This window comes from Lutra lutra, chromosome 1 (genome assembly GCF_902655055.1).
Source record: "Lutra lutra chromosome 1, mLutLut1.2, whole genome shotgun sequence".
In the NCBI taxonomy this organism is placed as follows: Eukaryota; Metazoa; Chordata; class Mammalia; order Carnivora; family Mustelidae; genus Lutra; species Lutra lutra.
The window spans coordinates 152271301-152283790 of NC_062278.1; the positions used below are offsets into that span (position 1 = coordinate 152271301).

At 43.8% G+C, this 12490-nt stretch overlaps 1 protein-coding gene across 2 annotated transcripts in view; it reads left to right on the plus strand.

Moving 5' to 3' along the window:
* ULK4 (unc-51 like kinase 4) overlaps positions 1-12490 on the plus strand; it is a 677717-nt gene that overhangs the window by 453491 nt on the left and 211736 nt on the right. For both annotated transcript variants that reach the window (XM_047739616.1, XM_047739608.1), the window contains exons 33-34: positions 902-1068; positions 7924-8022. In XM_047739616.1, the coding sequence (XP_047595572.1) occupies positions 902-1068; positions 7924-8022 (266 nt within the window). The remainder of the gene's footprint in view (positions 1-901; positions 1069-7923; positions 8023-12490) is intronic.

Sequence of the window (12490 nt, forward strand, 5' to 3'; positions counted from 1 at the left end):
AGCTCTTTACCATCCTTCCCCCCACCATCTGCTATGTAAAATATTTTATTTTAGAAGATTCGGTTTTCTAGAGCATTCAGATGATCTACTGATGCCAAAGGTCCTGTTTACTATGTTAGGTGTGTAACACTGAGTGTTGTATTTTCACCACATTCACTCTATATGAATTCAAAGAGTAATGCTACACAATAGTATCAATAAAAATGCGAATTTAAGTGTAAACAATAATGCTCCTACTTGTGAAAATGTATTTTTTGTGACCGACAACATCAAACTGAAAGTTGAAGACCAACCACAATGTTAATTTAATAGCAGGTTTGCAGCAGCAAAATGTTAGAACCTGGAAATTTCTGAATATCAGATTTCTTAAAATCATAGTTGATCTTACATTTTGCCTTTTTTTTAATGCATATGGAAAAAAATTGCCTCATTGCTTTTCTCTTATTGGAATGACCCATTACTTGTAGATACTTGTTGATCCTTGTGTCCCCTGTGTCTGCCTGTGGAGCCTGACCCTTATTGTGAATAAGTGAACTTCAGAGAACCTGGGGACAGTCTGTTCATATGTAACATGTTTTCTTCCAGGGTCAGGGAAACCCTCTGCCCTTGTGAAGCCTCTTCATGTAGGATCATGTTTCTCAAAGTGTAATTTAGGGAACCTTTGCATCAAGTCACCCGGGGCGCTTACTTAACACATTCCAGGCTCTTGAGCAGGTTCTGGGAGTGAGGCCTGGAAACCTGCAATTTTAAAAATGTGCCTGAGGGTATCCGGTATGAGTACCATTGAAGGACTGCTTTGGCTTTAGGCAACATAGAATACACATGCCTGCTCTGTTGGGTTTATGTGACACGTTATTTTGTAATTCACGAGACATGTTGTACCCTTCTTTTTTACCCTCAGGACTGGTCCGCCACGTCTGTGACCTGTTCACTGAAACCGCCACACTGTGCTTAGATGTGGACAACAAGAACAACAATGAGACGGCAGCTGCACTGCTCTTCTCCCTGCTCGATATCCTGCATGGCATGCTGACCTACACGTCCAGTGTCGTTCGGCTGGCTCTGCAGGTACAGGGCCTCTCCTCCCATGTCTTGAACAAACCTACACCATGTCACCCTTCCCTTTTGTTCTCTCTTTTCTGATCTTCCTCTACCGAGTCTTTATTTTTGAAAAAGAACATATGATTCTATAAGGAGAGGCTAGGAGATAAGTCATCTTGGGGTGAGCAGTGTCAAGGAGTCTGAAAGAAAAAGAGGAGAAGCCTAAGGAAACACTTGCCAAGAGGTAGTTGGGGAAGTCTCCTGGTGAAGGAGATCATTTGCCTTATAGGCTCCCTAGGGCTGGCCCAGCGGTGTGCCATCTTTCCTATCTAGGGATGGCACTCCAGCTCACCCTCAACAGGATGAATTAGCTTGCACAGACAATGGATGCAAACACACACACACGTTTGTACTCACATATACATACATGTACAACACATAAAGTTTATCACTTTCTCTTACGACCAATAACAAGGAATTGCAAGACAGTTTTTGCGGACTAGGAGTATGTTCAGTGGCTACGAAAAGCCAGTTCACCCCAAAGTATAATGAATTTACTTCGCACCATACTGTAAAGAAGGAAGGGGATGTGGCTTTATTGAATACTTTCTGTGTTGGGTGTTAGGTGCCCACATGTGGCTATTTCATTTAACCAACTGTATCTGCTGATGCTTAGATTACGTGAAAGCATACAGCCAATATGACTGCATTGCTATATTTAAAATCCTGGTATAATTGCAAGAGGTATATACATCATATGGTAGCTTCCTGGCTTGGAGAGATGCAGAAGCTCAACTTGAAACCAAGCTGTTTGATAATTTGCCAGGAGTCCTAGTAACAGAGCCAAGAATGATTCCCTAGACTCTGGTTTAGTTTCTGTTATTCATCATTCTGATAAATGGTATCTCGTATCCCCAGTTCAGCTGGTCAAGTGTTTAGCTTGTCTAGTGTGGTTTAATAAATAATTCCAGATGCCTTAGTAAACATGATAGTTAGTATTTAACCCAAACTTGTAAAGCCAGTAGAGGGAAGTGGCCTTCAAACTACCTGGTTGTTTTTATTTGTTCATCTATAAGAATTGCAAGCTAATAGGGCACTGTTAAGTACTCATGCAATCCTGTGTTATGGATTTCTTGCTTTTCCTCTCTTTTCTAGTGCTTTTTCCAAAGAGTGTTGTTTCTTATTTCAGTTTTGACAGTGATTTTAGGTAATTCTTTAAGATGCCAGCGATAGGTACTCTGCAAGATGCTTTGATGATAACAATCTATAAAAGATTATGTTTTGTAGACTGTAGATAAAAAGGATCAGAAGTTTTAAAATTTTAGAACAATAGAAATCCTTTTATTACAAGTGATTTTGAGAGCGATTCAAGGATGTGTAAAAGAAAACTCCTTAATACAAAATATTTTCTAATTCCGTTTTTTTAATTTTCTGGTGTACCAATAGATCACTGTGTCTTACTTTTTCATTTCTTCCACACCACTGTATATTTTACTGGTAACATCTTTCTAAATCTCCCCCTATAATACCTGCTGCATATTGCTTTTGGCCTTGACTGCCAACTTGGATCTTTATATACCATGTCAATCTGACAGAGGTAGAGTCTTTGAGACAGAATTAGGGGAAGGGGCTGGGATAAGAAATGTCATGTGTATCAAAGACACATCCCCCTAGAACAGGGAGCTAGAAGTACTTTCCAAACCTAAGGTCACTTCTTCCATTTATAAATATCCTCCAGGGGCATCTAGGTGGTTCAGTCGGTTAAGCATCTGCCTTCAGCTCAGGTCATGATCCCAGAGTCCCGGAGTTGAGCCCCACAGAGGGCTTCCTGCTCATTGAAGAGTCTGCTTCTCCCACTGCCCCTCACCTCGCTCATGCTCTCTCCTGCTTTTCCTCAAATAAATAAATAAAATCTTGGGGCACCTGAGTGACTTGGTTAAGTGTCTGCTTTTGGCTGGGGTCATTATCTTGGGGTCCTGGGATTGAGCCCTGCCTCGGGCTCTCTGCTCAATGGGGAGTCGACTTCTCCATCCCCCTCTTCTTCTGTGTGCTTGCTCTCTCTTTTTCTCTCTCAAATAAATAAATGAAAAAATCTTTTAAAAAAATAAAAAAACTAAAACAACAAAAAAAATCTCAAAAATATAAAGTAAAAAGAAAATAAATAAACGTTGCACCCTGGAGATTCTTCGGCATTCAAAACCTTGTCTGCCTCTTGCAGGAATGACCACCAAACAGCAGAATTGAGGGTTGCCAGTGTTTGAAGTGAGAAGTGCTTCGCTTTTCTTTTTCAGGGAGGAGAATGCTGTGATATACAATTGTGTACTAGGGAGGCGGGGACCATGGGCAGGCAGGTGTTAGAATCTCCACTAGGAGTTCAGTCCCTGCCGCCAACATGCCTTATGATTCAAAATCGGTCCTGGTTTAACCTGAGGGTTGTGTGGCAGAGATGTGGAAGCAGAGACAAGTACGTGCTCTAGGCTCGCTGGTGTGGGATGGGCCTTGGATGCAAGTCCCAGCCACACCCCTTTCCACCTTTATGACCCTGGGCAAGTTTCTTCACCTGCCTAGTATTGGTTTCCTCATGTGCAGAGTACAAATGATAAAAACTGCTCTGCTGGGTTGTGGTATGACTTCCATGAGAGCAGAAGATCAATGTGAGTAGATGCAGATAGCGCTTTGTATTTACCTGGCCAACGGAGGGTGAGCACTATCGCGGTATCATTGACAGCGAGAAGAAAAGTGCTCCCCTCACAGTGCTATTTACACAAGGCTTCCTGTGGATGGTGACTTCCTCACGTCTGTGTCCTGGCACGTGGGAGGCTGCTCAGGCCACGGTTCCTGACTAAAGCGACTCCTGGCAGGCTAACGAGATATTAATTCATGGTTTGCTTCTGCACCTAGTAGCCTGGAATAGGGCTGGGTGAGATTTCAGCAGGGATTTAGGGAGGAAGAGTGTTAGCGCTCAGGGAGCCTGTGGTGTCAGAGGGAAGATCGTCACTACACAATGGCGAGGAAATTGCCATCTCTTTACGTCTGTGAGCCCGCAGCTGCTGTGAGGTACAGGGCACTGCAGGATGAACATGGAAGAGGAGAACCTAACTGAGTTTTGGGAGTCGGGAAGCCCAATTCAAATTCCAGGTCACCTGACTCTCCTGCCTGGGTCTCGACTATCATTTGTGAAGTGATGGGGAACCTTCACCCACTGCTCTTGTGATCATGGGGCCCTTAGACTGCTGTTTCTAGGCAGACATGCTAGTGTTGCTGACAATGGAATGTGGACAAGAGTCTCTTGAAATGATCCAGTTTGACTCCTCTGTGGTGTCCCCCTTGCTCATGCCTGTTGGCTACCCTCTGCCTGGTTGCTGAACACAAGGGAGATTTTTCTGCCATCACCCATAATCCTCCCCATGCCTCTGCCTTCCATGGCAAACCTCAGGGACATCTTGTTATCTGTGATGGGACCTTCTAACTCATTGGTGAGACATTCAGGGCTTGGAATGATCCAGTCTCAGCGTGCATTCCAGCCTGGTCTGCAGGCCTCCGTGCTGCCCACTCCTATGCCAGACAACCCTCTCTCGATATTTCACTCCTGTGCATTTTCCTCCTATGGTTCCTGGCCCCTGAAACACCACTCTCCAAACTGTTCCCTGTAGACCTCCCTCCCACCATGGAAATGATGAAGTCGCATGTCCTCTTCTCTTGTTGTCCCCCACTACCCAAACTGTGTCTGCCTCTACTTTCACACTCTGCCTTCAGCAGTTATTTGTAAGCATGCTGTCTTTTTGGAGCAGATGGTGAGACCCTACGGTGGGAGGAGGCGGGGTTGTGCCATCTGCCCATTGTGAGCACCCATGTGATGATAACTGGGGAGCACAGTGAGTGCTGAATTGGTCCAGGTGCCACCATTGTGAGTTGTGCTCCATAATGGGGCATCAGACAACAGCTACCTGAGGAATTGACTGTCTCTTGTTCTCTACAGCTGCCTTCCCTCACTCATGTTTTTTTTTTTTTTTTTTCAAATTTTAAAGAAGATTTTATTTATTTGAGAGAGCATGAGTAGGAGGGGTGGAGGAATAGAGGGAGGAGCAGACTCCCCACTGAGTGAGGAGCCTGACCTGGGGCTTGATCCCAGGACTCTGAGATCCTGATCTGAGCTGAAGGCAGACCCTTACCCGACTTAGCCATCCAGATGCCCCACCTCCATGTTTAACAAACCTCTCTTGAGTACCTACCTGCATGCACTAGATTCGTGTAGCATTGCTAGATAGAATAAAATTGTGTTTGCCTAGCCTTTTTTTTTAAACACTGTACTCCTTTAGCTCATTTTGAGTAATGCTGTGTTGCCATTTAATATTAAAGATGGCTCATAAGTTGACATTCCCAGGTTTTATATGTTTAAGTCTACTAAGTTTATATTTCTACCCAGAGTCCTCCCAGGAAATCCATCCTTAGAAATGCAGCAACTTTCTCTACATAATCACTAGAACCTGCCATCGTCACCTGAAACATGTCCAAGGCGAAACTCAGGATTTGCCTCCCCAAAACATTCTGCTGCCAGCAAGGCCAGCCACCTTCCTTCTGCTACACATACTAGAAACCTGGGAAACATCCTTAAAACTTTTCTCTTTTTCATACTCCATATCTTTTTTTTTCTTTTCTTTTCTTTTTTTTAAAGATTTTATTTATATATTTGACAGAGATCACAAGTAGGCAGAGAGGCAGAAGCAGGCTCCCTGCTGAGCAGAGAGCCCAATTCAGGGCTCGATCCCAGGACCCTGGGATCATGACCCGAGACGAAGGCAGAGGCTTTAACCCACTGAGCCACCCAGGCAACCCCATACTCCATATCTAATCTGTCCTCAGATAATGTAGATTTTACCTTAAATATCTAGTAAGTTCAACCACTTCTCTCAAACCCTACTGCTGACTCCCCAGTGCTGTCTACCATCCTCTTGCTTAGACCATAACTGGGTGGGTCAAGAACACTGGATGACTGGAAGTGGGGTCAGTTCCTATATGGCTGTGATGGGGGCAAGTGAATTGCAGACCAGAGGTAAGAGCAGAGGGCCTGAATGGGGAGGACAATAGCAGTGTCATAGCAGAAAGAGAATCCTTGCTGTGGAAAAGGCCCTTTATGAAATGCATACAGTGGGCCACAGATGTGGGTATCAAGAAGTTGCCTTTAGGGAGTATGACATTAGGGACTTGGAGACAGACTGAGAGGAGAGGTGAACTTGGGCCTCTGAAATTGTTGCTCAGCTTCTGTTTTTCTTCCTGCGGGAATCCCTACTGGGATCCCTCTGTACACAGAGCTTCCATCGCAGTCCCATATTTTTGTAAGGAGAGGAGTTTCTACTGCATTCCGGGTGTGAACTTCTCTTTCCAGAACCCCTGGCAGCTTTGCAAGGAGGAGGTATCTGAATACTGGTGGGGAGGGTCCTGATGCTTCTTGGTAACAATTAGGAAGGACTGCGTGGATTTAGAGGCTATGGAGGATGCTGGATGTCCTGGTGGGAGAGTCCCACAGCAGGCACTTGCTCTCGTGGCCCCATCTGCTTGCTTCCTTGTGTGCGGAAAGGAAGCAGTGGCCTCAAGCCCCTTCTCAGCCCAGGGGCTAGTTTGCAGGACTGCCTTATCTTTCCCGGGAGAGAACCCGTTTGCTCTAAAGGATAATGTGTTCATGTGAAAAGGCCAGTGTTCTGTCTTGCTCCGTGCTTCCGAAGGCAGGATCAACAGCCAAGAGTCAGGAAGGTTCAGACCTGCACATTTGTTTTCTGGAAGGAAACTCTACCTTTCTGGTAAAACCAGTCGGGAAGGCTGGGGTGGGGGTGGGGTAGGGAGGGGAGGGGAGAGGGAAGTCCTGGGCTATGATTGTGGTGATTCCCCTTAGCCGTAGAGAGGTATAAGTTGTTAAAAGGCAGGTGTCTACTTTTTCAGTCGAGCCCCTCTGAGCCAGAGAAAGCAGGCCACTTAAATTCTGTCCAGAAGGAACTGGACCTTCCTGAGAATGGTCCTGGAGTCCAGGCTAATAACCCAAGACAGGCAGTCTGTAGCCTACCCTGAAGGCAGAGGTCATGATGTATGGGTAGTTTGGTTTCTTCTGAGTGAAATTTAAACAGAGAGGAGGTATGTGAATGGAATGTGTATATATTGTAGCAAACATGATAGTCAGTGCCTTTTTTCAGTATAAAATTATTCACCCCTTATAAGAAAGATTAGACAGTCTCATAAAACTCCTGAGAGCAGACACACTGAAGAGTAGAGCCACACACTTCTCATTTCCTTTTTCCAGTGCAATTTTAGCACGTTCTTCCTAAGCAATGTAGGTCTGTGTCTGAGGCCTCTCCGTGCGCTGGTATGTTGGACAGCTATTCCAAATGTTGTTCAAGCATGCAGATGCATACAGAGAATGAGAGCATAGCAGAATTACACGATGATGGTATGCATCAGGTAACGTGCATCAAAATGCCCATGAGAAATGAGCATCTGTGATTTCAAGTCCAGCTTTGCCACTCATTATCTGTGGGGCTTTTGACAAACTATTTAACTTCTCTCAACTTCAGTTTTCTCACCTGAAAGATAGGGGTAGCAGCCCCTCATCTCAGCATGGTTGGAAAGATAGAGTCCCCTCCACAGTAAACGAACATCAAGGACAGCCTCGGTCTTGCTTTATCTGTGGGCTGTCCAACCCGGCCTCTGTGGCCTGAGCTGGTGGCAGTGGCCCTGTGTGAGCTCTTTGTCCTGTTATAACAAGGCCTCATCTCTCCTCAGGGGGCTGCGGGGGGATTACTTCCTAGGCTCGCTTCCTTTCCTGATCTGTTTCCTCTGGCCAAACTGACTAATCTCCTACACACTGCTTCCCTTCTCTTCTTCCCACTCAAGGCACAGAAGTCTGGCTCAGGAGGGGACACTCAGGCTGCCGAGGACCTGCTGCTGCTCAGCAAACCTCTGACAGACCTCATTAGCCTGCTCATTCCGCTGGTAAGGGCCCAAATGTTTGTGCATCTTTCAGAACGGTGCTGAAGTGAAAGTCATTTTCTTTGAATTTCGTGATGTCTTCAATTTCTATGCCACTTTAATTATTTTCCAAGCTGGAACCAAAAGAAATTTCAGAAGATTACTTGGCCTAGAAATACTAAATTTCTACTTTATTTTAAAACTAGATGGCTTAGCATTCATTTTAATAGGTATTTAAGTCAGAATCTCAAAGCCATCTTAATGGGAGGTAGAAAATTTGAGAAATGAATTTCAAGAAGGAAGGAGAAATCATTATGGAGACCAGTTCTCTCTCCAGAAGATGTTTTAGAGTTGTGCTTGGCATGCAGGACTCCTGAGGAATGCAGAAGCAGGCACGTAGATCTAGAGTATATTCCTCTAAATCTCCACAAAGACAGAATGAAATAAGTAAAGTTAAATGAAGGCAGGTAAAACCACACAAGGCCACTGAATATATGGAAGGAGCCCAGCAGAAACTTGGAGTTTGGACCAACTCAACAATTTTACCCAAACTTGAAGAGGACCCAGTGCTCAGATACGTGATTCCTATAGAGCAGCCAGTCAGAGGGTGTGTTGATAAAATTCCATGAAGGCTCCTGAATACCTCTCCAGATTTGGGGATCCAAGGATTGGGGGTCCCTGTAACCCCCGCGACCTTAGATCTGGTTCTTCACAGAGACAGACCTTTGGTTCTCGAAGCTGCTAGGATTTGTCTTTTTCTGCTCTGTGGCTTTGAAAGGAAGGCAAATGCAGTTTGGATGAATAATTCCTTAGACTTAATTATGTTTAGCAAATAAAAGTTTGGTTCAATGGGGTGAGAAAGAAAGAGGGGAAAATCCATCAATGCTGGGTTATATTAAATAATGGCACATGTGGAGTCAAGCAGTCACAAAAAAAGTGTCTGTGGGCTCACAGTGAGGTAAGGGAACACTCCCCAGCCCCAAAGTGGAAGGATAGCTGGTGTAGAGTATCTTTTTCATGAAGCTACATGGAAAATAGAACGCTAACTGCTCTAGCTCAGAATAGGGGCTGAACCAGATAACAAGCTCTCATCTTGGGCTAAGGCCAGGAAACAGATGAGTCTCCAGTGTACAGACAAAAGACAAACACAAACTAGACTCTCTTCTGTAAGAGACTCAAATGACATCAAATTAAAAAATGTATACACACAACACACACACACACACATATATAAAAATTGATGCAACATATTACACACTGGATAATAATTACATTTAATGAGAAAAAGATTTAAAAAGACAGATGAAGAGGATCTTTCTTAAGAAGGACAGATGCAGAGATGCCTGGGTGGCTTAGTCAGTTGAGTGTCCAACTCTTGGTTTCAGCTCAAGTCATGATCTCAGGGTCCTGGGATCGAGTCCCACTGTTGGGTTCTGTGCTCATCGCAAAGTCTGCTTATTCCTCTCCCTCCTGCTCTGCTCCTCCCCATGCTCTCTCTTTCTCTCTCTTAAATAAATAAAATCTAAAGAAAAAAAAGGAAAGACAGATGGAGAATCCCTAATAGGTAAAACTTCCAGGACACTTTTTTTCACATCTATCTTATAGACCAGGTTTTCGTGTTTGCCACATTCTCAGATTTGCTTTCTTTTAATGGGTAAATTTATTCCAATTGGATTTGTTGTTAAACTTCTCTTTGATCTTAACTTTATTGTTATTTTATATTTTCTTTCTAAATATTTTTAATATTAATATGTTTTAATGTACAAAAAACTTTTCAGAACAAAGAGAAGATTCTACAGTGATAAGGAATAAAATTCACATGAGGACCTAATAGCTATGAACCTTTTTGTGTTGAATATTAGATCATAGAACTCTATAAACAAAGGACGAAAAACACCTAGGAGGAAATCCAAAAAACACAGTAGTATTGAGAGATATAACTCCTCTTTCTCATTGCTTTACAGACCAAGTAGTTAAAAATAATCATGTAGGACAGGGGTTGATAAACTGTGGCCTATGGGCTAACTTTGGCCCACTGCTTTTTTGTAAAGTGTTTTTATTTTTTAATTTCATTATTTTTTAAGAGATTATTTATTTAAGGAGGAGAGAGTACATGCTCTGAAGGGCAGAGGGAGAGGAGGAGAGAGAAAATCTCTAGAAGACTCGCCACTGAGCATGGAGACTGTTGGAGGGATGATCCCAGGACCCCGAGATTATGACCTGAGCTGAAATCAGGAGTCAGACGCTCAACCAACAGAGCCACCCAGGGGCCCTCTCCCCATCCCCACATGGCCTATTTTTGTAAATAAAGTTTTATTGAATACAGCCACACAGACCATTTGTTTACATATCGTCTATGGCTGTTTTGCTCTTTGGTAGGAGTTGAGGAGTTACAGCACAGACCTTATAGCTCACAAGTCTATATTCTTTTTTTTAAATTAATTAATTAATTAATTTTTAAATAAACATATAATATATTTTTATCCCCAGGGTTACAGGTCTGTGAATCTCCAGGTTTATACACTTCACAGCACTCACCATAGCATACCCTCCCCAATGTCCATAACCCCACCCCACCTCTCCCAACCCCCCTCCCCCCAGCAACCCTCAGTTTGTTTTGTGAGATTTAGAGTCACTTATGGTTTGTCTCCCTCCCAATCCCATCTTGTTTCATTTATTCTTCTCCTACCCCCTTAGCCCCCCATGTTGCATCTCCACTTCCTCATATCAGGGAGATCATATGATAGTTGTCTTTCTCTGATTGACTTATTTCGCTAAGCATAATACCCTCTAGTTCCATCCACGTTGTCACAAATGGCAAGATTTCATTTCTTTTGATGGCTGCATAGTATTCCATTGTGTATATATACCACATCTTCTTTATCCATTCGTCTGTTGATGGACATCTAGGTTCTTTCCATAGTTTGGCTATTGTAGACATTGCTGCTATAAACATTTGGGTGCACGTGCCCCTTCGGATCACTACGTTTGTATCTTTAGGGTAAATACCCAGCAGTGCAATTGCTGGGTCATGGGGTAGTTCTATTTTCAACATTTTGAGGAACCTCCATGCTATTTTCCAGAGTGGTTGCACCAGCTTGCATTCCCACCAACAGTGTAAGAGGGCTCCCCTTTCTCCACATCCTCGCCAGCATCTGTCATTTCCTGACTTCACAAGTCTATATTCTATTACTATCTGGCTCTTAATGGAAAAATTTTGCTGACCCCTATATAATGGGTATAAATTTTTAAAAATATTTCATTTATTTGACCCAGAGAGAGAGAGATCACAAGTAGGGGGAGCAACAGGCAGAGGGAGAGAGAGAAGCAGTCTCCGAGCCCGATGTGGTGTTCAACCCCAGGTCCCTGGGATCATGACCTGAGCTGAAGGCAGATGTTTAGCACCTGAGCCACCCAGGTGCCCTAAGGGCATAAATATTTTAATAAGATTGAGCTAAGAGAAATAGATCCATCTCTGTACCCTGAAAACAGAAACTCTAACTTCAATTTTCCAGAAACATCCTTAAAAATTTGGGGTGCCAGGGAGCCTGCTTCCTCCTCTCTCTCTGCCTGTCCCTCTGCCTGCTTGTGATCTCTGTCAAATAAATAAAAAAAAATCTTAAAAAAATAAATAAATAAAAATAAAAGGTGGCCATGCATTATGTTAAAAGGATATCAGTAAACTCCAGTAAGTTGCAATTACATATACCACATCCTTTCACCACCAGTTAAACTGGAAGGAAAAAATAAGAGTAGGAGATGCACTTTTAGCAAATACTATCCATGAGTATAATCAAAGAATAAGTTTTCTTTGTGATTATTTCAGTCTGGGTCCAATCAGAAGGGAGAAACCACACAGTGATTTAAATAGGGGAATTTTAATGTAAAACATCATTTGCTATGGAAAAAGAGTAAGCATAAGATTTAAAAAGAACTTTCTAAGGTACCCTACAGATGCTTGAGAGTACTCAAGGAAGGACAGACTTGATCGGGCTACCCCTACACTGAGGCTGTGGGTCACACCTTATTGGGGAAGGCAGCCCACGGGACAGTAGACAAATTTGCTGGGTTGCCTAAGCTGGAGTGGGTCCACTGTCCCTTGGAAAGCAGGAAGCAACCCTTTGGGGGACAGATGACTCCTAGTCAGTGGGCAGGCAACAGAGGAACAGGGTGCCATGGTGGTAGGAGGGCTGAGGTGCCCAGTATCATGTGGAGAAGACTACAGGAAACAAAGATATGCAAGAAACAGATGAACGGGGGCGGCAGCGTCAGATAGCCAGTGTACATGGGAAGGCTGGAGTGTACAGTGTGCCTTGGGGAGGGCAATAGGACCTTAATCACAGGTCCGTCTTGGGCTGTAGGTTGCCAAGGGGGCCACACATTCTGGGCCTCTGGTTAAGTTGGATCTCTGCCTCACATTCATAACTCTGAGCAACAGAAACAGCAGGAGAACTTCTTCTTCCTGCACTGTGTCATCTGAGAGATTTTCCCC